This window comes from Symsagittifera roscoffensis, chromosome 7, assembly GCF_963678635.1.
Source record: "Symsagittifera roscoffensis chromosome 7, txSymRosc1.1, whole genome shotgun sequence".
Lineage (NCBI taxonomy): Eukaryota > Metazoa > Xenacoelomorpha > Acoela > Convolutidae > Symsagittifera > Symsagittifera roscoffensis.
In genome coordinates this window covers 28,755,820-28,783,565 of record NC_087068.1, presented here as the reverse complement: position 1 = coordinate 28,783,565, position 27,746 = coordinate 28,755,820, and the positions used below count along the sequence as shown (strand labels likewise).

Below are 27,746 nucleotides of genomic sequence, written 5' to 3'. Positions count from 1 at the left end.
AACGTATTGCTCATTTAATTAACCGCCGTTTTCTTAATGTAAAATTTGAGGGGCGAAATGTGTGGGGAAGAAATGTGCGAATACCGACAGTAAATCCTCCCAAAAAAGCAAACACACTTTTTTGAAGTAGAAACTATCTAGCCAATAGAAAAATTATGTTTTGTTATCATAAATCTGAGCAAGGCTCAACTTTTACTTTCAATGGTGAAACTACAAATGCAGTTTAACTGCTAGATGATTGTCAATTAACATTTCGGTTTTTGAATATGAGCTATCATTGGTGATTTTGATTTCGCAAGTGTTCGAAAATTTTTGCAACTTTCAAAAAGATTCAACAACATGAAAATCTAGTTCTGGTTCCTGGCAAAATTTCTCTAATACTAGCACCTTCCTAGACTGGACTCTTACTGCTCCAGGACTATTACTGCTCCAGGAAGTCCGGGACATTCCTTGCAACAGATTAATATGGTTTTCTTCCTGGCCGTGCCTGGTTCCAGAGATGGCGCCAGAGATGGACTCCCAAGAACAGGTAGACGGCGGAGTATGTTACGTATAGATTGTAATTATCCTAGTGTGTTACTAAACTGCTTTGAACCTTCTAGAATTGTTTTTTTTTGCATTTTGAGACATTTCCGAGCTTTACAAGTGTTCAGACATTTCCGACCGAGCTTTACAATTAGGGCAATTTTTCAATTCTTCCGTAGGGGTTTGATTTTGTGGATAGGGGTTTGATTTTTTGCTATTTCAAAAAATTTGGATTTTTGGAATTCAAAAACTAGCGGTAGAGATCAAATTTTTGACTTCTACAACTTTCCCGGTTATAATTAAATGTCATAGAAGTAATTACCAACTAACAGCAGTTTTTATTTAAATGAAAAACGCGAGCAAAAATTGAAACAGAATCCATGATTCAAAAAAAAACTTACGAAACTTGAAAAAAACTAAAATGTACATTATGGGTTTCTTGCAAGCTATAGTTCTATGTGCTGTTCTTGATTTTGTTTACATGACGCCACCACTTAAAGAAGGAATCGAAACGAAAAAAATTGAAACGAGATCAATAGTTAATGGGTACGGCTGTTCTATGTCACTGTGAGTAGTGATGAAGGGTTTTGTGGGGGAACTGTGATTTCATCTCGGTATGTTATAACAGCTGCTCATTGCTTCAAAGGTGTTTCTGGTGAGCTTGAATATAATTTTTTTTGTGTTGGTAAAAAAAAGTTAGTGGTTTGTTCTCCACCTCCTGTTTGTTTTTTGTACTTTATTTGTAATTGGGGACTATATGTGTGTGTAATATTCGATTAATAATCCGCATTATCAATTTTATTACAATTGGACTTTATTAGGAAAATATAAAACTTTGAAAGTTGCAGGTGGTGGTGGGGATTGAAAACGTTGGAAACAAATGTGAAAAACCACTGTATATGCCTTAGAATTGATATTTGAATGATATAAACTAGAACTATACGAACTATTTCACAGTTGAATTTTGAATGTTGGGTTTGCTGTAGGAATGGTGTTGTATTGAAAATGCTGCACTAATATAAAAGGATATTGTTTTAATTGTTTACATAAGATCCGAGTGAATTCTTTTCTATTCTAAATTTGTTCACACCTCTAGATGAGAATGCCTTTTTAACTTTACATTTGATTCAGATTTTAACTGAAAAAGTTAACTTAAAAATTTTAAAGTCAAATCCAAATATATATTTTTTTCGAATTCTGAACGGACTTTTTTTATTCCTTCAGTTTTATTAACCTTGGGAAAAGGCTAAGATTTTTAAAAAAAGTTTAACGGATGACCGAAGGAACTGAGTATTTGTCCACGACGCCAGTCAAGCGGAGTGTGTATATTGTTTTTGCTTTGAAAAAAAACGAATCCCACGTTGCTCTGAGTTTAAAAGTAACTAAAGCAGGTGGTAATACTGTGAGTTCCGCCAGTCAAACAAAATATTGATTTTTTAAACAAAAAGTCAAAAAATGCAAATAACAGTCTCCTGATCGAACGGAGGATGAGATATAAAAAGAGGACTGAATTCTAATAGCAGGTGCAGAGAAAACTAAACTGTAATTGTTTTGGATCAGCCTGCCTGCAATTTTCATTGTCTCTAAGTTCTTACGCTGAAACGGACGGCTAAAAAACTTTCAGTTTTCTTCTAATTATTCTTCTTAAAAATTTCTTAAATTCTCTTAGAGTAAATGTTTGCATTAAAAAGAGTCACTCAGAACCTAAACAAATTTAAATAAGAAAATTTGTGAGTCAAATTTAACGGACCGAAAGGAAAACGAAAGGACACCACTCTCGCATCGGACAATACGACAACTGACAGTGTGGATTAGACAGTGTACCTCTTCACGGCAACAGTTTGACAACAACTTCTCCACACTTCCTCTCCGCTACTTTCAAACGAATATTGTAAGAACAAAAAAGCAAAAGTTAGTAAAATTAACATCCATATAGGTCTGAAAGCAAAAGATTTAATTGTAGTTTTTGCAAATATTAGGAAAGTGACTTTCTGTTAGCCAGTTTCTAATTCAAAAAGCTAGAGGACCCGCAATCTAATTGACCGCCCTATTGCCAGATAGTCCTTGATATAGTTAAGGTTATCAATATTTTCTCTATCGCTCATCTTCTTTTGACAACTCTCTGCCAACTTTATCTCATGATAATTTAACTCAAAATTTTTATAACTACCTGATATAATATAAGGAAACGCTCTCTGACCAAATTGCCGAGTAAAACATATAATTCAGTTAAGTTAATGATCTTTTCACATGAAACAGCTTCCTTAACAAAGATTAACCTATCTATATACAGATTCAATTTTTCTTTAGACGCTCCGAAAATGGTCAAAAGTTATTAAATATTTCAATTCATTCTCAAATAGGGGGTAAGAGGTCTTGTACGCAATCTAAGTGTAATCTAATTGATTAATAAATTAATTTCACCCATCATATACACAATCATACCTGTGCTACATTCAGATTCATTCCCAATTCTTCATTGTGCAACTGTGCGTTTTATTATTTTCACCCTTTTGCTAGGCTTGTCCTCGAACCTAACTTATCTTAACTCTAAACCTAATTATCCCACCAGGGAAGGAAATTTTGGTCCAATTTAGGAAAGGAACTATCTACGCTCACTAAAAAGGAACTGTAGGTGTGTTTTTCCTGATTTTTTTCAGCGATCGAAATGAGTGAAATTCTTTGAACCTACGCTAATTTTAGGTTAAAACTACAAAAAGTACACACAGTTAAGCTAAAAATTCCCCAAACTCATTCAAAATAAGTCCAATGAAATAAAATAAACTTACATTTCAAAGAAATTTGGTACAATTTAGGTCAAAATAAAACCGATTAAGCTAGGAAAACGTCCATTTTAACAAAATCTTGCCCAATTTCACTCAATTTTACCTAAAACGTTAGAAACTAAAAGATCAAATAGCTAAAAGATGGAAATAACCTACTATTGGAAAAAATTAAAGTCAACTCATAAAGAAATAGTTGATGGTACTTTAAAATTGCAACAGAAAAGAGGAAGCAAAATTATTATTAAAACTCTTTGATACACTACTATCACCTAAAACTTCATATAAGCTTTTTATCTAAACATTTTAACGAACAAAACGCCCTTCTCCGAAGATACACTCCAGACATAGATATAATTTTTCAACCAAAGAAATTCCAATCAAAAAAATATATATATACCAGAAGAACGATTAATGGCTTCGCTCCAGATTGTTTTTCTTTTAAAAAATATAACTCTAATTAGTTCGATTCAAATCAAAACTAAATAAAAGTTACCATAATTCGAAGTTACTTGAAACAGACTACCAAAACAAACTTCCAAAGGTGAAACATCCTAAGGTTACAAAAAAATGCCGAGTTACAAAATGCCAAAAATTGGAATGCAAATAAATTTCTAGAAAAAACAACAGCATTAAATTTAAAGCTCATAATCCAAAAATAAATCCCAAAAAATTAAGCGATCAATTACCAATTTCCAAAAGGACCAATTTATCATCTTGTCAAAACATCCAAACAAAAATATTCACGAATAAACTATACTTTCCCGCAGCAATATACCAGAAACACTCTCTATTCTGAAAAAACTCAACCGTCCTCATAGCATTCGATATATTTAAGAAAAAACTATATTCAACAAATCCAATAAACCTCACAAAACTTCATTAAAACTTAATTCAGCCTAAGAAAGAAACGAGTATATCAAACATCCTAAGTTTTCATACCCAAATTAAACTAAGATAAAACGAAATAGCGAACGTAGTTGCATATCCAGACTTAGCTCTCAAACAATTCAAAGGCTTAGACCCAAATGAAGATGCAAGAGATTTTCTTGATATAGTAGAAAAAACATAGCTTTTTCTCTAGGCACTAGACCAGCAGACCCTGGTGACAATCAGGACGCACATGATAACAGAGAAAGAGCTTTATTCGGTTCAATGTTAAGAGGTCCAGCCGCTCAATGGTATCATGGAATAGCAGCAGCGTCAGCTTGGAAGGACACAAGGGATCAGTTTATAGATAGGTTCACTGATGATAAGGACAAATATAAAACGAAAGGAAGCAGAAATTATAAAAGGACAACCAGACGATTCCATAAAAATCTACATATATAGATCAAGTACTGCAGTAGACCAAATCCGACTTTTAATGATGATCAAAGTACATCAAAGAAGATGGAATTCTCAGTGCGAGGCTTAGGTCCGCCAGGCTTAAAACAAAAAGCACTTCAATTTCTTTTTGAGAAAACATCCGCAATTTGGCCTCAACTGAAAGATCAAATAGCTGCCAAATTTTAAGCTTCGCAGTTAGTGGTGAGATCACTGGAACAGCTTCAAGTAGTGTTAATTGTAAATTGGAAACCGAAAGAGTAAGGGATCAACTGAAATAACTAACAGGATTAATGGAAGATCAAGAAATAAACGCAGCCTATAACCCATGTGAACCAAGAAACAAACAAAATCGTACCAGATTTTGATTATGGTGTTGTAGGTCAGGTCAAACAATAAGCGTATGTCAGGTCACACAAAAACAAAAACCACCTCAATATCGAGAAAAATTTTCAGACAATTACAATCGAAGATCTAGATTTAGAAACAAACTTAGAGATAATCAAAACTACAATAACGGCGATCAAAGAAACTATGGTAATAGACCCTATTCCTCATATCCTAGACAAATCAATAGCAGGTCTAATAATTTTGATATATCCCGGCCCCAAAGCTTTGGATGCAGAGACAAAACCTCCAATAATTGAGCCATGGGCAGAATTGATCAATATCGTCAAAAGTAAGAATGTAATTTCATTCCTAATTATTATAATCGAAACCGAGATCGTAGTAATTCTCTTTCTGATAGAAACTGAAGATCAAGCTCACACAATAGTTATAGAAGCCAAACTCAAGATGACTCGGTAATAATTAGAACAGATTTAAAATCATCAGCTAAAACCTTATAATAAAACACGAACATCCTCTAGGGATAATAATCGTGATAGAAATCCTAGGGTAAAATTTAGTGACGAGAAATTTTAAGGATTTTTCAGTGATGACGGAAGTGGAGAAATCAATTTAAACTAGAGCAGTCTCCTCGCGATAAAAAGTCACAAATGTATTATAATCTTTATCAACATCCCGTCTGAGGCAAAAAATAAAAATAACGGCCAATAAACCCAATATTTGATAGACACTGGAGTGACATGTTCTCTTGTAAATTATGGTACTTAACAAAACTATTTTAAGCAACATCCCTTAAAAATCCATGAATCCGATTCAAATACAGTAGCAAAAAACGGCGAAAAACTTAAATTTTTAGGATATACAAATTTTGAAGCAAATTTCGATATTCATGGCGAATATCCAATTAAAGTCAAAATATGGGTCTCAGCCAGGACAGAATGCAGACTTAACTTATTAGGAACTGATTTTTTTTCCAAAACAACCAAATCCATTGACTTTTCTACACCTAAAATGGAACTTAAATTGTACCCAGGAAAAACAGTATCAATAAAAAACATGCGAAGTAAAAGTTATCGATATTTATGTTTTTATAAAACCGTAACAAAGCCTTATAATGGACCCAAAATCAACACGAGTTATTTCCATTGAACCTCCAAACTTAGTCTTTAGAAAAGGAACATCGTTCAAACTTGATAAAACATTAGAACAAAAGGGAATGTTTACATAGAACACATACTGTCTTTGTGAAGAAAAATCTATTCCCATTATGTTTAGCAATCCTACCGGATCAAAAATTGTAATGCCCAAAGAATCCATAGGTCAAATCATTGAGGATGTAGAAAAGAAATCAAAACTGAAGTTAAGTGCCTCAGATAACCCTGCCTACATAGAAACTTTATTAAGCAACGACGAAGAGCTTAATCAAATTTTCCACATAAGCGAACAACCAAACTCTCAATTTTTACATCAAAACGATCCATCAGAATTACCAAATAGCAAGTTGAAAAAGAAAACAAAAAAAATTAAATCAGAAGGAATTAGATTACATCAATGATTACGAACTAGAAATCGATTTCAGTAAAGAGCTAAAAGACCTTAAGCCAAAGACAGTTTTAGACTTTAAAGTAGACCTAAATGAGTCATAAATGAAAAAAATTCAGCAAAAAATATGTTAAGAAAAAACATCCTAATCAGATATCAACCAAATCAATTACAAGATCTAATAAACATTTAAATACAAAATAGAGACGTATATTTACAGCATAAGTATGAAGTTAGAGTAATAAAACAAAAATTTGATGTTAAATTGTTAACAAATTCAAAACTAACGAAACAAAAACCTTCAAGAGTACCACTTTACTATCAGGAAAAACTCTGAATAGCGTACTCGATCAATTATGTAAATCTGGGATTATAAGAGAAATGAGAAACAATACAGATATGTGATCCAAATTTTTTAATCCTATAATAGTTTTACCAAAGGATAACATCGTAAAACATGTCTTTGACGCAAGATATTTGAATTCAACAACTGATTTGATTAGAAACCCATGGCCTTTTGAGCCTATAGGGTCACTTATCACCAAACTTAGTGGTAACTATTTCACCACAAGCGATTTATGTTCAGCGTATAACCAAGTACCACCAGCCAAAGAAACCCAGCAACTATAATATCAAAACAGTTTACCTTCAAAAGAAGCTTCTATGGACTTTGTGGTTTACCAAATTTTGCAGCAGAATAATGACTATTAATTTTGCACCACTGATAAAAAGAAAACAAGCCGTAACTGATAAAGACGATACAATCATGCAAGCTAAGACAGTAGAAGAAATGTTTGAGATAATCGTCACATACCATGAAGTTTTAAGAGCGACTGTTTTTTGCATGGATCTTCGAAAAATCAATGTATGATGATATCAAAAAAAGCGCTTTTCACTATCCGAAGTAAAAAAACAATCAGATCATTGCTAACTTGAACTGTTTTTTGACATAGATAACAACCCAACCCAACTGGAAAAATTCAATTCAAAATATGAGTTAGATAACCAAGAATACAGAATGTTTTTTGAAACAACAATAGATGTTGAAGAAGCGTATCAAAGTTTAAAGCCACCTGATGAAATAGCAACATGTGAGAGAAAGCATGAAAAAATAGCAGAAGAAAAAATAGCCAAAACGATCCCATGCAAATCTATAAATGGCAAAGATGTGTTCTCTCAAATTTTAAACAAACTTAATGTGAAGGAGAATCAATAGATCTAAACACAGAAATAATTCAAAACGAGCAAAACAATGATCCAGTTTTTAAAATATTTAAACCATTAGTTATGGAAAACAATGAAGATATTAGAAGCCTTCATCAAAACCAATCCAAAGCCTTATCGTCATAAAAGAACAAGTTCGAAAATTTGTTAATGATAGGAAATATTTTATGCAATGAGCAAGCAACTGATGACTCAGAATTAAACAAATGATATGTAATGATATGTGTTCCAATGTCACTCTTCATAAAAACGTTTGAACTTGCACATAAACATTAATTGTCACGGCATATAAGCAAAGACAAAATTTTAACATCATTAATTGACTTTTGTTCTGGCCAGTTTTTCTTTTGAACGTGTAAATGGATAACACGCATCTTATTGCATGATGTCTTGATTGTCAAAAAAAAAATCAAAAACGACACAATCACAATGAAGCACCATCGGCAAAATATTTTTCCCATTCCACACAATACACATTGACTATAAATGACCTACTAATCCACTGTCAAATGGAAATGAACATTGCTTAGTAATTGTAGAAACCTTTTCACGGCAACTGAAATTATCAAACCATTGGAGAAGTTTATACTTACATTTGGAATACCACAAAAACTGGTCTATGACAAAAGAACCACGTTCATGAATGAAGATTTCATCAGTTGGCTTCATGAACTAGGAATAACGCACGCTCCTAGAACGGCTTAACCACTATGGACAAATGGTAAAGTTGAAATTCATATTAAACATTTAGAAACATATTTTTGATTATTTTTTGAACAAGTTAAATGTAATTGGAGTGAAATAGCCCAGAAGTTGCGTTTGCGCATCATACAACAGTCAATGCGTGTACCAGTTTAACGCCATTTGAAATGTGTTTGGACAAAATTCACAAATACCACTTTCTCTAGATCTAGGACTACTAAGAAACTCAGAATTAACTTTTCATTCTGAATTCTGTCACAATCTACCACCACATAGACACAATCTACAGACATCAACCAGCAATGCAATCATACCACTTCTAAAAGAGAAAATCAACAATTCTTTTTATTATGAGAAACTCAATTCCATTATTTCTACAACACAGCAAATAAAAAAAGTTTAGAAACAAATGCAACAATTCATGGATATTGCAACAAATACAATTTGGGAAAACCTTTAAATATAGGACAGAAAATCACTCTCTCGAAGAGGGAAAAACCAAAAAAAAACATGAATTAGGAGCCGGTCCATTTACAGTATTAAAAAAGATAACCAATGTTATTTACGAAATCCGATTAGACTCCGACAATAACATAAAAAAGTAGCCCACAGAAACCATTTAATAGAATCTTTCCCTGTTGAAGAAAATGCAACCAAGTAAGTAAACGATTTTAGCCTTAAACAAGAATCATATCCATATCAGCCATTCTATGAAAACGTAATGCAAACAAGAACTAAAAAACTCAACAGCCCACTCAACAAAAAATTTTTCCAAAGCCCTACAGGAATGTCTGAAAATTTACCGAGAAAAAATAATCATCGACGAGAAAATAATATACAAAACCAGAAATCGACCGAGAAAAGGTCCTAATCAATACTGATTCAGGTTCTCAGGAACACAACAGCGATAATTTTCAATAACAACTATTCCCAGAACATTCCATAGAAGACTAACTTCAACGCCTTACCTAACAAATCCCAACAATAAAAGAAACTTAGCAGATTTAGATCTCACGCCATCAACTTCAAGACATTAAACACCTCCCAGTCAGCAAACTGCTCAGAAAACCACTCACAACGAAGGAACTCAAAAACGAGCTCGACGACTACCTATTTTTTTATCAAGTAGTGTACAACTAAATAACACACTTCGTTTAATGTGTCAAGCGTTTAGTCCCGGGTCATCAAATTGAATAGATCAGAATATACAAACAATGATTCTAAAACTCAGTCAATCCAATACAGCCATTTATTCTAAAAACATAAATGTTACTATCGAGAAATATTTTTTCGAAACTTTATTACTGCTAATTTTTAGCAACCTCCAACGACACATCATGAGAATCTTGATTTTTGTGTGTTAACTCTCAACAAGCATCCAAGAAGTTTTACTTCAAAATGAAGACCTGGATAACATATCCGGTTCGTTAAAGGGTACTCACTAAGACTGCTTGGCTCTGCAAGAAAACAAAATGTATGCGCTAAATCGAGTAGCACTGTGCAAAATTAGCCCAGAAAATCTCTACACAACATTGAGCACTATAGAAGTTTTTCAACCGTCTTATAAAACCTAAGTAAACGCAGTATTGTGTAAAGCTAATTTTTTTCCTATTTGTTACAACTGCGGAAGTTGAGCGCACTCCTCCATTGTTCACAACATGAAAATGATCACCTATGAATTTACTATACCACCTGAAGATTGTGCAAAAAACTTTAAAAAACATTAAAATAACAGTGAATGAAAAAGGATACACTTACGAAATAAATATAAAAATGGATGAAAGTATTATGCTACACAGGAATAAAGAACGGCTTAACCACCGTGGACAAATGGTAAAGTTGAAATTCATAATAAATACTTAGGAACATATTTTTGATTATTTTTTGAACAAACTAAATGTAATTGGAGTGAACTAACCCAAAAATTGCGTTTGCGCATCATACAAGAGTCAATGCGTGTACCAGTTTAACGCCATTTGAAATGTGTTTGGACAAAATTCACAAATACCACTTTCTCTAGAACTAGGACTACTAAGAAACTCAGAATTAACTTTTATTTCTGAATTTTGTCACAATCTAACACTACATAGACACACTCTACAGACATCAACCAGCAATGCAATCATACCATTTCTAAAAGAGAAAATAAACAACTCTTTTTTTTAAGAGAAACTTAATTCAATTATTTCTACAACACAGCAAATGAGAAAAGTTTAGAAACAAATGCAAAAATTCACGGATATCGCAACAAATACAAATTATGAAAAACCTTTAAATATTGGACAGGAAATCACCCTCTCGAAGAAGGAAAAACCAAAAAAAATACATGAATTAGGATCAGGTCCATTTACAGTATTAAAAAAGATAACCCATGTTATTTACGAAATCCGATTAGACTCCGACAATAACTTAAAAAAAGTAAGTCACAGAAACCATTTAAAAAAATATTTCCCTGTTGAAGAAAATGCAACCAAATATGTAAACGATTTTAGCCTTAAACAAGAATCATATCCATATCAGCCATTCTATGAAAACGTAATGCAAACAGGAACTAAAAAACTCAACAGCCCACTCAACAAAAAATTGTTCCAAAGCCCTACAGGAATATCTGAAAATTTACCGAGAAAAATTAATCATCGACGAGAAAATAATATACAAAACCAGAAATTGACCGAGAAAAGGTCCTAATCAATACTGATTCAGGTTCTCAGGAACACAACAGCGATAATTTACAATAACAACTATTCCCAGAACATTCCATAGAAGACTAACTTCAACGCCTTGCCTAACAAATCCCAACAATAAAAGAAACTTAGCAGATTTAGATCTCACGCCATCAACTTCAAGACATTAAACACCTCCCAGTCAGCAACCTGCTCAGAAAACCACTCACAACGAAGGAACTCAAAAACGAGCTCGACGATTACCTATTTTTTTATCAAGTAGTGTACAACTAAATAATACACTTCGTTTAATGTGTCAAGCGTTTAGTCCCGGGTCATCAAATTGAATAGATCAGAATATACAAACAATGATTCTAAAATTGAGTCAATCCAATACAACCATTTTTTCTAACAACATAAATGTTACTATCGAGAAATAATTTTTCGAAACTTTATCACTGCTAAATTTAGCAATCTTCAACGACTTATCATGAGAATCTTTTTTTTTGCGTGTTAACTCTCAACAAGCATCCAAAAAGTTTTACTTCAAAATGAAGACCTGGATAACAAATCCGGTTCCTTAAAAGGTACTCACTAAGATTGCTTGGCTATGCAAGAAAACAAATTGTATGCGCTAAATCAAGTAGCACTGTATGCTATGTGTTACTATCGAGAAATAACTTTTCGAAATTTTATTACTGCTAAATTTTAGCAACCTTCAACGACACACCATGAGAATCTTGATTTTTGTGTGTTAGCTCTCAAAAAGCATCCAAAAAGTTTTACTTGAAAATGAAGACCTGGATAACATATCCGGTTCGTTAAAAGGTACTCACTAAGACTGCTTGGCTATGCAAGAAAACAAAATGTATGCGCTAAATCAAGTAACACTGTTTGCTATGTGTTACTATCGAGAAATAATTTTTCGAAAATTTATAACTGCTAAATTTTAGCAACCTTTAACGACACATCATGAGAATCTTGACTTTTGTGTGTTAACTCTCAACAAGCATCCAAGAAGTTTTACTTCAAAATGAAGACCTGAATAAAACATCCGGTTCGATAAAAGGTACTCACTAAAACTGCTTGGCTATGCAAGAAAACAAAATGTATGCGCTAAATCGAGTAGCACTGTGCAAAGTTAGCCCAGAAAATCTCTACACAACAGATAGCACTATAGAAGTTTTTCAACGTTCTTATAAAACCAGTATCGAAGTAAACGCAGTATCGTGTAATGTTAAGTTTTTTCCTATTCGTTATTACTGCGGAAATTGAGCGCACTCCTCCATTGTTCACAAAATGAAAATGATCACCTATGAATTTACTATACCACCCGAAGATTGTGCAAAAACTTTAGAAAAAAACATTAAAATAACAATGAATGAAATGGATACACTTAAATAATATAAATACAAATACGAAATAAATATAAAATGGATGAAAGTATTATGCAACACAGGAATAAAGAACGGTCAGTAGACGGCGAGAGTTCGACAGCGTGTAAGAACAGAGGACAAGTCAAAAACTACAGCTACGAAAAACACATGCAGAAAATTAAACTCAAAGTGAATCTAGAAACAAAACAAGTACAAAGTCCATACGGCATCCTACTACCAAGCACAAAACTCGAAGGCGGATGCAAATCGATGTCATTAGACCCATATGTTTATACATGGGACATGTCAGAAAACTGCGTGGTCACAAAAATGGTGTCTCAGAAAGCGAAAATGTTCAAGTACGCTATTAAGTTGGACAACACTCAAGATCACATACTGAGTGAGCGATCGGAGGCAAATGGCTTAGACCTAAAAACCGGCATTTACAATAAGCAGCATGAAGTATGCAGTAGGCCAGCAGCATTTTATAAAACAAATTTTGAACCATTTTTTATTTCATGCTCAGGCGGTTTTGACATGAATACTGGTAAATCGAGAAACATACGACACGATGATAGACATTACTATCAAATGCAAATAAGTGAGAACGATCAAATAAAAATGAAATCTTTGAACTACCCACTGGGAACAACAAAATTTTCTTTCATCCACAATGAACGTAATAACAGTAGTCGGGATCCTCTTGGGCGCCTTGTACGAACCGATGAAAATGATTTTGAACTTCATCATGGTGCAAAGTTCGATTACATCATGTATTTACATGCCAAAAAATTGAGGCAGTCTATAATGACACGATTGCAGAACCAATGTGAGCTAGAAAGAACACAAACTCTAACAATAAAAATTCTAGCACTACAAAACACTAGATTAGCAGGTTATATGCGAACTCTATGATCTTGGACACTGATGGATCAGTTGGTGGCCTATGCCACTGCCCAGAGAAAATTTCATCTCTTAACGTTCTCCAAAAAAGTTTCGATCAAAAACCGATCTGTTAAAATGGGCGAACATTGTTTGTCGAACCAAATATCCGCCAAACTTTCCTTTTGCCAACAAAATACATTGCGTTGATGGCTTTAGAAATGCCTTTCAACTTTATTTAGATGATAAATTATTTTGGTACTAATTGATGCCGGCTCCTATTAGTATTCGCCCCGCAAGATGTAGGCCACATTACGGGACTTTCCGTATACAATTCACGACATGCAATCACGACACGATACCCCAAAACAATTTAAAGCCCTTTGGGATAACGCCATTCGTAACACCGCATCAACATCTATTTTTAAAAAATTACTAGAACCTTTTTCTAAAACGGACATATGGATTATGGAAATTCCGACGCTTTAACCGCCGCGATGGGTTTAAATCAGAAAATCTACCTAGACTCCTTACTCTCATCACAATTCTTCGTGAATAAATCTATAGGAAATTTCGGTTTTGTCGCTTTTTTCTTGCAAAAAGGTGGAATCTACTTTGCGTGTTTTCTCTTCATCAAGTTTCTGCTCGAAATAGTCCTAACAATCATCAAAAATTTAGAAATTAATAAGCTAAATATTCGTACTCTGAGTTTCTGGAAAATAATGTTAGGTGCAACTTATAACGTTTTCGTTTTGTTAGTTTTTTTCTCAACCTTTTCTAATAAAAAATACCAAGATACTCAACCAAATAGTACACACAAAAAAAATTCAAGAAAGAAACGAAATTTCTTACCAAAGTATAGTATACTAATGATTATTTGAGAACAACCTGTTTCTACAGCGGCTCTATTACAACAAAATACAAGAAATGAACCTGGAATGGATCCAAGTTTTTCAGGCCAAACTGACCCAAGTACAGTAAATACAGGAATAACCGAACAAAATAAGGAGACAGTGCACCAAAACAATCGCATGAATAACGTCTTGGCTCCAAATTATATTTTTCTGTTTCAGAAGAAAAAAATCTAAGCTTTCACACAATCTCCAAATTCTTCCAAACATCTACATACGAGAATAAAAGAAGGAAAGCTACCTGAAAACGGAACTAATACTAATATAATCTTGCTGGTTATTCTGTACCCTCAGAAAATTGTTCAAGAATTTATATTTGCTCGTTCCCCCAAGGCAACGGGCCAACAACTTTTAAAATCGACTCAGAGGAAATTCATTTTTATGTATACAAGAACCCTTACTTTCTTATAATCTCATCAAACGACGCAATTGGGAGCATAATACTTACCTCATCTTCCGTACAATTTGTTTAAATGCTGATCAATACACTAGACAGAAAGATTGTGTTAATTATTAAATTTCGAATACATACAAAAATTGCTTTACACAAATGGCAGCAGCTGAGTTTTTAATTATAGAATCGAATAGCGGATCACGTTTTTTTTTTGATTACGTTAACATCTACATTCATGAAAACTTGATATCTCATTAAAGGATAATTTTAAAACCATCCCTTCTGTTTCAAAAAATAACAGACTTTCGAAATCATCCAAACCACTGACGAAGGAATCTAAATTTGTGGTTGACCATAAATAATTAGGTAATAAATGCTATTCGACAAAACCAACCGATACGCAACTATTTTCCGAATTGAAAGATCTTTTGACACCTAAACAACAGTTGAAAACGTTCCAAAGCCCAATGTTTCCGATGATTCTGTTTCTAATTATAGTTGATTCTCGGGACAACGGGATACTCAAAATCTACCCGTCTACTATTTATTGTAATTTGTTTCTAGTTTTCGCAAAGTACACATTATCTGAACTACCCAAGCACATTCAGGACTTTGAAACGAATGATTCCCATAGCGCAAGGTAACCTGTTCATCCGCATTCCAAAATTGCGCTATCAGTTGGAGTTGAGAAAAACTCAGAAACAATTTTACTTTTTAAAAGTTTGCAAAAAAAGTTTCATTTTATCCACTATTACCAAATCTCAGGAAACCAGCCCAATTTTATAGATTTCTGTCATTTTTTAGCTTTTGAGAAGAACGCAGAGTTTTTCTGAGCCCTCCCCTTTTTGCCAATTAAATATTTGATGTTCAACATAAATAATCAGCTGGTTACTATAATTAAAATTACCAAATGTTTTGAACTACGGCCAAATCTACAAGTCTATATTGAAGTTCTGATCACTTCTAATGAAAACCTTTCTTTTACCCTACTTCTCGGTTTTGGGCTTTTTTTTCCGAATCCTAATCAATCACCCGCAATGTTGACCCAGTAACATAGAACGCACAAATTCCATACATGAATAAAAATGATATTTTTCTACGAAGGAACAATGATCAACTCATTGGATTTCAGCGCTCTTTTATAAAAGCTGAAATTTTTAAATTTGTCTCTATATTAAAAATTCATTTTTGATAATTTTTAAAGTGGCAAGCTCTACAACAGTATTATAAAACCAAGTAACAAATATTGGCATTTAATTTTGTTTAGCCAACACTTTTTCAATTCGGGTTATTTGTGATCTGAACCAGATTGAAAATTGATATGGCGCCTGAATGCTCTATTTTTTGGAGACATGTAATGCAATGAAAAACTCCAGAAGAACATTCCTCTCTAACCTCCTCATCTAGTTTTTTTCATCGTGTTATAAGAAGCTAAAGCTTATTGCAAAGTCTCCATCCGCAAAAGTCCTGTGCACTAATTGTAGGCGATTAATTCGCATGATAAATTTGAGAGAATACGATGTCTGTAACTTTTGCATTAAACTTATGCTCACCAAAAATAAAAGAAAAGGTGAACATATGATGGTTCGACATCCTGATATTAGTATATGCCATACGTGCATAAATAGTCGCAAACATTTAAGCCCAATTTTTCATTCACAAGTTTAATTAGTAACGTAAGAGAATAACTTTTGTATTTAGAAATATGATGTTTTACATGAATGATCGACTTGTTCAAATCGAACTTATCATGGTAAACGAAGAAACAGACACTTACCTTTATCCAACAAATTAAATTTATTATTCCCTAAAAAAAACCGGCGAAAAGGAAAAACTTTTATTTCGCGTAAAAGAAAACCTTTCAATTGTTTCGACAGTCTCCTCGGAGTTGAAGAAATACCGATGCAATTAAAAATAATAGAATGAAGAAAATTCTCGCTTTTAAACAAAATTGCTGAAATACAAAAATGACTTCCGAGTATCCTATCTGCTTTGAGCAGAAAACAAAGTTGCTGATGAGAATTCGCCATGAACAAGAAAAAAACCCATCCTTTTTACAAAATTTGGATCCATTTTTCCTTAAACTTAAATCCCAAACAAAGTTTCGATTAGACAAATTCCCTTGTCCACTATGTCGACAAGATGTCCATGTGATAAATTGGCAAAAAATATTTTGCCATCAGTGCAATGCATTAATTTAAAATAATAAAAGCCATCTTAAGCTCAAATCTTATGTTTAGGCGAGCATCTGATCAGATTAATCATTTTTACACTTATTCCAAGAAGGAAACCCTTTTTTGTCGATGAATATATCAAACTTGCTTAGTCTCCCTCTTACTATCTACTTCAATCCATTTTCATGGTTTTTCTAAAAACTGATAATTCAATCCTTCAACATACATGCCCAATATGTTATGAACAAAAACTGACTTTCAAAAAATGACGTTATAACCTGCCACATCATCTTACCCATCTTGATTGCACAGACTGTGAAGAATTATTGAAGAAAATTTTGCCCAATGTGGACAAATTCTTTGTCCCATTTGTCGTACACCAGAAAACATGTTGTCCTTTTCTTATTACTCCCCATGCAATATATGCCACGAATCAAAACCTGCCACATAATTCCTACCCATCTTGTTTGCACAGACTGCGAAGAGTTAATGAAGAAAATTTTGCCCAATATTGGCAAATACTTTGTCACATTTGTCGTACACCAGAAAACATGTTGTCCTTTTATGATTACCCCCATGCGATATATGCCATAAAATGACAAAAAGTACACAAGTTGATCCCAAACCATTTACATTAAAAGTTATCGACATTTAACGGATACTCATTCAAAACAAAAAATTTGCAGCAAATGCTCACCGCCATCAGCAACAAATTGCCCCTACTGCAAAACTGAATATGATTTTTCCGACCCATGGAATTAAACCTTTCTACAGCAGATTTAAGTAAGTTATTACGTTTCTTTTACACAGTTTTGTATCTTTCTATCTAAGCTCTATTACTTGGTTATGCACCACCTGAATTACTGTTTGGAAAGTCTTTTCTAAGCAGAAACAATGACAAACAACAACAGAAAACTTTGTAAGCACAGAAAAACAACAGAAAGCAAGTTGAACAAACTGGTGTAAAAAAACTCCTTTAAAATTTAGAAAAGGAGTACGACCCAGTACTAAACTGGAATTGCCTAAAGTGAAACCCGGCAATAGAACCGGCGAACAGATTCAGGGCTTTACACAAAAGGCAAATAAGAAATCAAAAAAAGAACATCAGTTAAGCCTCTCTATGCCTAGACGATGGCCTGCCAAAGGAAGCAGGCAAATTCCCAAAAGTGACAGAACGGTTGAGAATTCAGAAAGATCGTGACGACCCTGAAGTATTCATTGAAGCCGGAATTTAACAAGTGGAAGCTTCAGGGGGCGTTTCAGGCTACAAACATCGCCACGGGATATTCAACCATCCTGTCCTCTAAGAAACAACTCGGGAAGGTGTATTTTTCAATTTGCCCTCAAAAAAACTCATTCAATTGAAAGAAAAAACTCCCAAGCAGTAGCTCATAAAACTGGGAGAGACGTCTTTGCTCGTTCCATTTAGTGTGGAACAACGGCGTTCCCGGAACACGAAAACGAGCAAGACGTGGACAGGCTAACAAAGGCATTGGAAAGAATGCTATTGAAGAACAAACGCAAACAAAGGGCAAAAAAAGAGTTAAAAAAGCAACTAGAGGTAGCGGAAAAGAAAAAAGAAAGGTCCTAAGAGACTATAATGTGGCTTTAGAAAAGAAACTTGAAAACATTGCCTGAATAACACCTTGAGCGTTATAAACTTTGTTAATTTTTAACCTCATTCTAATCTTTAACACGTTGATTTTTAATTATATTCATGCTTTAAGCAATGCCCATTTTAAGGATTGAACTCACAACTGTTCGTCGGAAAAAGGGGCGAGGTGTAGTATTAGAAATGCTACACTTATATGAAAGACTTTTGTTTTAATTTTTTACATAAGAGCCGAGTGGACTCTTTTCTATTTTAAAATTATTCACACCTCTAGATAAGAATGCCTTTTTTAATTAATTTTTGATTCAGATTCCAACTGAACAACTTAACTTAAAACTTTAAAAGTCAAATCCAAATATCTAATTTTTGAATTCTGAACAAATTTTTTTTGTCTTACTTTTTTTAACACTGGTAAAAGGCAAAGATTTTTAATAAAGTTTAACTGATGATCGAAGGAACTGAGTATTTACCCACGGCGCCACTCAGACGGAGTGTGTCAATTGTTTTCGCTTTGAATATAGACGAATCCCCCGCTGCTCTGAATTTTAAAGTAGTTAAAGCAAGTGGAAATATTGTGTGTTCCCACTGTTAAACAAATATGGTTTTTATATTATAGTAACAATAAAATACAAACGTCAATCTCCTGATTAAACGGAGGATAAGAGATAAAAAGAGGACTGAAGTCTAATAGCAGGTGCAGAGAAAATCAAACTATAATTGTTTTGGATGAGCCTGCCTGCAATTTTCAGTGTCTTTAAGTTCTTAAGCTGAAACGGACGGCTAAAATACTTTCAGTTTTCTTCTAACTATTCTTCCTAAAAGTTTCTTAAATTCTTTTAGAGTAAATGTTCGCATTAAAAAGAGTCACTCCGAACCTAAACAAATTTAAATAAGAAAATTTGTGAGTCAAATTTAACGGACCGAAAGGAAAAGGAAAGGCCACCACCCTCGCATCGACAATACGCCAACTGACAGTGAGGATTAGACAGTGTACTTTTTCCCGGCAACAATTCGACAACAACTTCTCCACCCATCCTCCCCGCTACTTTCCAACGAATATTGTAACGAATAAAATGCAACAATTTATTAAAATAAACATCCCCTCCTATTGGTAAAAGTTAACAATAGATGAACAGTTGTGCATAACACTTAACCTTTTCTATTTAATCATCCTTTGTAAATTATCTGTTTATATAACTATCATTCTAGCTTAAGATTCATAACGACTATGATCTATGATAATTCAACCGAGACTTATATTTTTAGTTACTAATTGGAACAAAGGATATCAATCGACCCCATCGTTTCTTTTAGTAAAGTGGTAATAGTAACTAACTTTATTTCAGCCAAACAAAGACGGAAAATTGTGATCCGACTTGGCGATTTCTCAGAACAGCGACCTAGAGTTCGGAAGTATCGAGGCTACGCTATAGTACACGAGGGGTATGATCCCAACTCACATCATATAAATGACATCGCTGTAGTCAAATTGAGGTCACGTCTTCGAGGACCTGTGAAAACATTACGCTTATGCAAGGATGATTACAGTTACAGAACAAGGTCGTTTTACGGTTCCAAACAGTCTCCCGTTCTTCAAAAAAAATGAGCCGTGGCGTTTTTTAAGGTCGACCAATTTGGTTTTCCAAGCTCTTTGAGTATACTAAAAAGACTTATTTTGTCATAATTTTTCTGCGCCGCAGGCAAACGTAAAAAAACAGGCTAAAATGACGTTTTGAGCACTTTTTAATAATATATGTGACCAAAAAAACTGCGTTCTTTTGGCGCGCGCTCCCCCTCAATTTAAGTTATATTGGCGCCAAAGGCGCCCTTATAACATTTTTGTCAAAAATGGATCTCAAAGGGTGGACTCTTTGGAAAAAATTGGCAACCAGAATTGAAGCCCCCTCTGCAATGATGTGATGAAATATGTGACAAAACAAGCAGTCAAAAAAGCAAATAAAAATGGTTGATTAAATGAAAGTGAAAAACCAACTTCAACTTCAAGTGAAAAACCAACATCAAATTATAAAAGTTGTGTAGCTATTGCTAGTAAATAGTTGGCCCTACGTTGGGAAAAATTTAATACGAATGTAGCATATCTTTCTTGAACCCCCTGCAAATTGTGTGCTCCATAAAAGAAAAGTATACTGGGGTGAAGCTATAGTTTTTGCTACTAGACTGGCAAGGGCTTTAACGGGGAAACATCCCAGATAAACATTTTTTCAAAAAACTGATTTTTTTTTGACGGGAGGTTTGAGAACAGGTATCCGTTGGCTGTGTGTGGTTTGGGTAAGAGTGATCGTGATTATGGCAGTGAACTTGCTGAAGTCTTGCAAGAAGTGGTGCTCCGAGAAACAAAAAAGAGAAGATGTCCATTGAAAAAATGGAACCCACAAAAGCAGTTTTGTCTGACGGGGAGAAATAAAGGATAGTTTTGGCTACTTTAACTATAAGCTATCTAACGCTTGGGCCCTTTCAACTTTGCTATCTTTGTATACTATCCCAATTTTTTTTCTTCAAATAAGCATTGCAAATGTATCTCGATGCCAACTCTGAATACATTTTGTTTCTTGAGTAACTATGATCTTACTTGACATTAGGGCCAATAAATGTTTTCAGAACTTTGCTAGCCAGTGTGACACTTAATCCAACTCTAATTAGAGTTCTGACTGGAAAAATGGCTAGCGAGTACCAATGAGTTTCAATAACTTTCGGAATGATGCTTGCTTGTATCAAACCAAACATGTAACTGAAAAAGTATCCAAAGTTATCCCTTTAATAGACAGTTGTGGTGGGGACTCAGGCGGACCTGTCTACCCTCTTCGAAGAGGACGACCTCTTTGTCTGTATGGGGTTGTGAGCTACGGCAGTGTTACATGCAGTGGCTATGGTATATACACTAGAGTGTCAGCTTATCTAGACTGGATCAGGCGTCGAGTGTAGAAAGTTGTGATAAAGTTCACTTCTAAAAAAAAACCATTCTGCTATATACCTAGACAATTGTTGCTTCTATGTTTCTTCTGGTTTAAAATTGGAAAAATTCTGAGTGTAAAAAAGGAAAAAAGACTCCTACAGCAATATGAAATCGACATGTCTTGAACCAAGACAACCATGCTTATAACACATATTGAGCCCAAATTTTTGAACGAGACAGGCACTTAGACTCGGCGTTATATAAATTTTACTGTAGTTTTGAAACTGTAATTGATTTTTGATTGCCTTTTGTTTAAGTTTGATTCTACCAAATTAATTGTTTATTACTAGTAAAGGTCATGCGGGCTTTTATATCAGAGAAAGGTTGAAATCATTTCTACTTTTACCCGATTTTAACATTGTCATAATGTTGTAATGAAAATTTCAGTTGCGATCAATTTCCTTTTGTTCTTCTTTTTTTAATCGTACCATTTTTTTTAAAATAATTGTATTAATCAATTTTTCAATATTATTCAAAATTTTTATCAAAAGCTAAAAGCTGTTCGGCAGACAATGAAAGGCATTCGAAATTATTAGGGCTTTATCTTGATACGAGAAGTCTTGTGTATATTGACCATAACATTTTGTTTTATTACATTTAATTACTTGAGTCAGTCTATGTCAATCGTGATTGGTCAGCACAAAAATAATTTGAGTGTCAAGACAAATTGCCCTGTTTTTCACAAACAAATGGAGAAAAATTCTCATAACTGATGTTTAAGAATAATGAACGTGGTGAGTACTCTTATATAGGTCTTGTGGTTTTTTTTTTTCAGAAAAAAGTCTTAAAAATTGTTCCCGCTCAGTTTTTCTTTTTCGCGGTTTGACTGGCGATTTCTTTTTAGGCTAAATGCATTATCATTGTTAAAAGGAAGGCAAACTCCACTATCGAACAGCAAAAATGTAAAGGTCACAAAAAACGTGATCAACTTTTGGTTTCGAAAATTGAAATTAATTGACAGACTTCCCAGCGAAATATAAGTTCTACGTATTGATCCAGTTTTCTCAACTTGAGTTAATGTAAACAAAAAAGAGTCCAATATAAGTTATTCCACAATTTCAAAGAGTTTTAAGGCAAATATTTTCGAAATTCAAAAGTTATAGACTTTTGAAAAAACAAGTCAGTTTTCTTTCATTTTCCTTTATTCGGTGTTGGGTTTCCAAAACTATGATCCAAAAAACTGCTTGCAAATACTAAATTGTGACATCCATTGATTTAGTTAACCAATGTTTTAAGACTTGTTTGTGGATTCCGATGACAATGCTTAAGTCCTTGCTTTTAAATTCCGCATGTTCATATGCAAGTTCAGTAATAAACAAATTTCTGAATTCCTTTACAGTTTGCGGATTCCGCTTACATTTGCGGATTCCACTTACATTTTGCCAAATCTACTAACAGTTGCGGAATCCAGAACAACTAGCTATATTTGCTTGTTACGCAATCCGCAACAAATTAAGTGTGCAGACAAAATTTATGTTACCAGTATATTTACACGGAATCCAAGTAAATCTTGTAAGTGGAACCCACTTACATTTTGGAACATGTTTAAATACTTGTCTCTGGAATCCAGGAACAAACAAAAACAAAAATGTGCACCTATCCAGTGCACAGTTTGGCCTCTTAATGGTCATGGTTTCTTGATAAATGAAGAAATGTTTTTCATTGCGGACCGATTAACAACTGAAAAAAAATTAATCCAGTTTTTCAATCTACCTCACCACAATTATTGATTACCGATATAGGATTTTCTAGGGGAAGGGGAGGGGGGTGGGAAGAGGCGGGTTCTCAAAAAACTTTCGAAAATTTTGCTTTGCTTTAGTGCGACACCAAATTGATTTTCAGAGCTCTCCTAAGGTGCCTCTAGAAAATTTTTAGCTGCCGTCACTAAAACTGCATATCTCAGAATTGTACAAATGGGGACCTTTTGGGTTGGCAGAAGCTCGAATCCCTGAGAGGGGGGAGAAACTTCTGCCCCTCTAAATCCGCCATTGTTACCGTTTAGCCCATTTTTCTTTCTAGTGCTAGAAATAATTTTCACATTTAAGAAATATACTTAACGTTTTCCTTATAAAAAATAAGAACGTTTATAAATTGTGTCTGATAGTTTTTGGGTTTTGTTCTTTTTTATAAAAAAAATTTCACTAATTAATATAAGGTTCACTTGAAAATATTTACAATTTGAGCTTTAGTTTGCATTGTTTGCGAGGGTACAAAAGTATGACTATAGTTACTCAAAACTCGTTCGTCTCGCCTTTGGCTTTAAAAGTTTTTTGCATCGAAGTCTAAACTCGTTAGTATATGACACTCATTGAAAATTTTCATTGTTCAATGCTAACTATTGAAAGGTATAAATTTTAAAACGTTTGAATTTAAAACTTTTTGCAAAGATTTTTGCTGTGAGATTTCATGTGCAAAAGGTTTAAATTCTCGGAAGTTGTCTATTGTGCAACTTAAATTAGGGATAATTTTGTTTTTCTGTCTCTATATATTTTTTTAAACATAGAACTAGAAAAAATTAAATAAAAAATGACTACAAAACTTGGTCAATATAGTGCTAAACGTTGGGTCAAGTAGGGAACTGGTATGACCACCCGGGATGACCAAAAATACTAGTCATACAATTTCCATATATGGAAAAATGCTAGTCATACACTTTCCATACAATTCCATACGTACAGAAAATTGCATGATTAGTATTCTTTCATATATGGAAATTGTATGACTAGCAATTTTCCATAAACCAAAAATATTAATTTTTTACATTTTAGTTTCTCAAAAATTTTTGGTTGTGTTCGTACCGAACACAAATGACATAAACCTTTATTACTCAAACGTAGTAACCAACGGTTTGGCCGTCTCGCATTAAAAATACATTGGAAACAGCGTGATATATGCTACTTCTTTCTCAGACAAATAATATAACGAAAATAATGAACTTTTAAGTTTTGGCAATAATTTTTAAAGATGATTATTTCTAAAATTTGAATTTTTAAATTACCAGACATTGATCAAGGCATACAAAAACATGTCATACAAAAGAAAGAGGAGTTTTTAGCGTTTTTGAAAAAAGTTATGAAGAGAAAAGGAAAAAAAAATCCGATATTAGTATATACAGGACTACGTTATACACACAAAAAATTAAATTTTGCATGCAAATTTTTTTTTTCAAAAAATGTTTGTTTGAATACGAAAATCATTTTGCGGTTGGAAAAAACACAAAAAAATTGTTTGGGGCAATTTCAAAAATACTGTCGTTGCCATCAAAAATACTGTCGTTGCCATCGTTGCAATTTTTGTCGTTGCCATCAAAAAAATGCTAGTCATACAATTCCGATTTATGGAAATTGTATGACAAGTGTTTTTTTTTTCAGAAAACAAAAATAAAAAAATAAGTCAAAGTTTGCAGTCGTAGCAGCCCAAAAAACGCTTAAATGGTTTGCCAGCAGTTGAATTGATTGTTCGAGCTTTTTTTCGCAAAAAAATTTTTTTTAAAAAAATCTGTTTATACAATCTCCATATATGGAAATTGTATGGCTAGCATTTTTTTCTTCATACCATTTTTTTTTCCTTTTTTCTATGAAGAGATACCAATTTCGATACCAAAACAACTATAAAATACTTTTAAAATTCGATTTAACTCATTTTGCAATAATGTATGAAATTTGTCTGACTAGCATTTTTCCATAGACTAAGTGTATGAAATTGTATGATTAGCATTTTCGGTCTATGGAGGTTAACCCGGGCAAGTAGCTTCTCTCATTTGAAATGGAGTTGTTTGTCATACTTTCACAATCAAAATTCGCATAAATTATTCCAAATGATGGCCAAAATGGCAACTTTTTTGCCTTCAGAACGTTACAAAATTGAGCTGCAAATAAAAAAAATCATTAATTGATTTGACGAAGTCGATTTCTTGATTTCGGTAAAAACGTTATATTGTGCTTCACTTATTCATTTTTTAGGGTTTTGATCTGAATTTTTTACCCGCAAGCTAAGTCAAACTCAATTTATTCACAGTTTCATCTAATAACAAGTTATTCGACACAATTGAGTTGAAAATGGTTTAAAAAAGCATGAAATATCCCAAGTTGGACAAATTAGCAAATTTCAAACCCCATTTCTTATTAAAAGTTATGGCAGTTCAAGGGCCTGTGCAATAATTTTTCAAGGAGAGACTTTTTTTTAATCAATTTTGGAATTTGTTTTCAACGTTTTTTCATAGAAAGAACAAATTGGTTTTCTGGCCAACCCCAAAGCCCTATAATTTCTATTTAAAATTATTATTAGGAGCAAACTGTTGCCTTCAAAATAGAATGTTTTGTTTTGTTGCTCTAGCTTACGTTTGCGCATTGAAGGTCATAATTTGCACAAATAGGCAACTTAGACACCCTATAAATTAACCAAAAAAAATCTAGTTCAAGAATGACTTTGATTTTTTGCTCAAGATACGATTTTTTAAAAAAGTTTTTCAGGAAAAAAGGCTTGCTAGCAGGCAAATTGTTTCGGAGAAAAAATTAGAATTACAAAAAACTGCTTGAACTCAAAAGAACGATCATTTTATTTGAAAAGCAAAAAAAGCCACTCCAAACATTTAAATATCGTCATTTTTTCTTAAAGTCGGAACAAAAAAGAAGAATCACAGTCATTTTCTTGAGGAATATCCGGCCACCGAAGATATCTGAAACAACTTCTCTCATTTTTTTTAACCTCATACAACAGACGGCCTTTTTTTGTGTTGTGTTTCGCCTATATGCTGTATCAGGGGTACTAGTGTTATATAAGGATTTAAAAAAAAACTCATTTCAAGCCTCGAGGGAAATACATGAAAATAATTGAATCCCATTTTTGCATTGTAATCGAAAATGAACTTCCTTCAAAATAATCTTTTCGTAAATTTTGACGCAATTTTATTGAAGGAAATTCATTTTTGAATACATTGCAGAAATGGGATTCAATTATTTTCACGTATTTTCCTTTTTTTTCAAGTTTGTGCTCGGTGCGGTTTTCATTCAGGCATCTTTTGACTTTTTAATTTCTCGCTTCTGAGAAGTCGAGTTTCTTGCGCCCAGTTTTGATTGCCTCAAAGGAAGCTCGTGCGCATTCAAATGCAGCACTTTATTAAAACTTTCTGAGATGTGATTCGAGATCAACTAAAAATTTCGATTTTGTTAACTGAAAACTTGAGAAAAAACTAGTCTGAGATTCACCATTTTTCTGGAAAATTTTACGAGTGACAATAGGGGCGGATCTAGGATTTGTTCGAGGGGTGATTTTCAAAAAATTTTTGGTTTTTTTTTCACGGTTTGACTTGTTTACCGATTTTTGTTAAGTGCAGTTCCATTGTCAAAAGGAAGGCAAACTTCACTATCGAACAGCAAAAAAGTAAAAGTCACGAAAAACGTGATCGACTTCTGATTTCGAGAACTAATTATCAGACTTCCCAGCGAAATATAAGTTTTACGTATTGATCCAGTTTTCTCAAATTGAGTTAATGTTCCAAAACCGATCACACGGCTATTTGCAGGCGAGAATTGTTGTTATAATTTTTTTACCTGTTCACGCTGACACGTTTTGATACTGTTTATAACAAGAAAAAAAAATTTAAATAGACTTTTGCAAATTGAATTATAGAAAAATCAAGGGGGACTCAAAAAGAGCCCCGAGATCTCCCAAAGTACTAAAAAGACCCAAGTCTGGCCAACGTTTCTGCGCTGCAGGCAAAATTTTGAAAAAACAGGCCAAAAAGATGTTTTTAGTCATTCTTTGGAAAATTATACCCAAAAAATTGCGTTTTTTGGCGCGCGCTCTCCCCTCAAAATTAGTTTATAATGGCGCCAAAGGCGCTTTAAGAAAAACTTTGGGGTCTGTCATACGAAATTGGATATCTTAAAATAGTTCAAAGGGGGGATTTCAAAGGGGACAAAAGAGTCAAGCGGCGATTTTAGTCAGGTCAAAGAAATTTTAGGCAGTGAAGATGAAGCATCACCTTTACTAGGTTTATAATGAGACCACACACATGACTTATTAGCTGTCAGCCGCGGCGTAAACAAAAAATTGAAAAACAAATTTACACAGCGAACGGTCCTAAGCTTTGTCTCCTCAGACTTTGACTTTGGTTGGTCGCTCCATACACTGTGAGAGGACGTCTCCTCTTGAAGAAAATTTGGAGACTCAGTGGTCAACAATGGAATGATCCCCTTCCAGAAACCCTGACTGAAAAGTTCCTCAAATGGCATTCCGGCCTACCTATATTAGGTCAGCTAACAATTCCGCGCTGCTACTTTCTGTCTGGAGTTGACAACCCCCCCCC

The 27,746-nt window shown here is 33.7% G+C and overlaps 1 protein-coding gene across 1 annotated transcript; it reads left to right on the top strand.

Annotated features, from left to right (window-relative positions):
• The first annotated feature begins 465 nt into the window (after positions 1 to 465).
• Positions 466 to 21,405, top strand: LOC134851980 (thrombin-like enzyme BjussuSP-1). The gene is made up of 3 exons (XM_063868256.1): positions 466 to 529; positions 1,109 to 1,180; positions 21,245 to 21,405. Exons 1-3 carry the CDS (start codon positions 466 to 468, stop codon positions 21,403 to 21,405), a joined length of 297 nt encoding a protein of 98 aa, XP_063724326.1.
• The last annotated feature ends 6,341 nt before the right edge of the window (positions 21,406 to 27,746 follow it).

Bases quoted from the DNA above. Each gene is read 5' to 3' on its own strand.
- LOC134851980 (XM_063868256.1), top strand. From the start codon at position 466: ATGGTTTTCTTCCTGGCCGTGCCTGGTTCCAGAGATGGCGCCAGAGAT. The intron at 530-1,108 runs GTAGACGGCGGA...GTAGTGATGAAG, and splicing joins AGATGGACTCCCAAGAACAG to GGTTTTGTGGGGGAACTGTG. The intron at 1,181-21,244 runs GTGAGCTTGAAT...TCCCTTTAATAG, and splicing joins TTGCTTCAAAGGTGTTTCTG to ACAGTTGTGGTGGGGACTCA.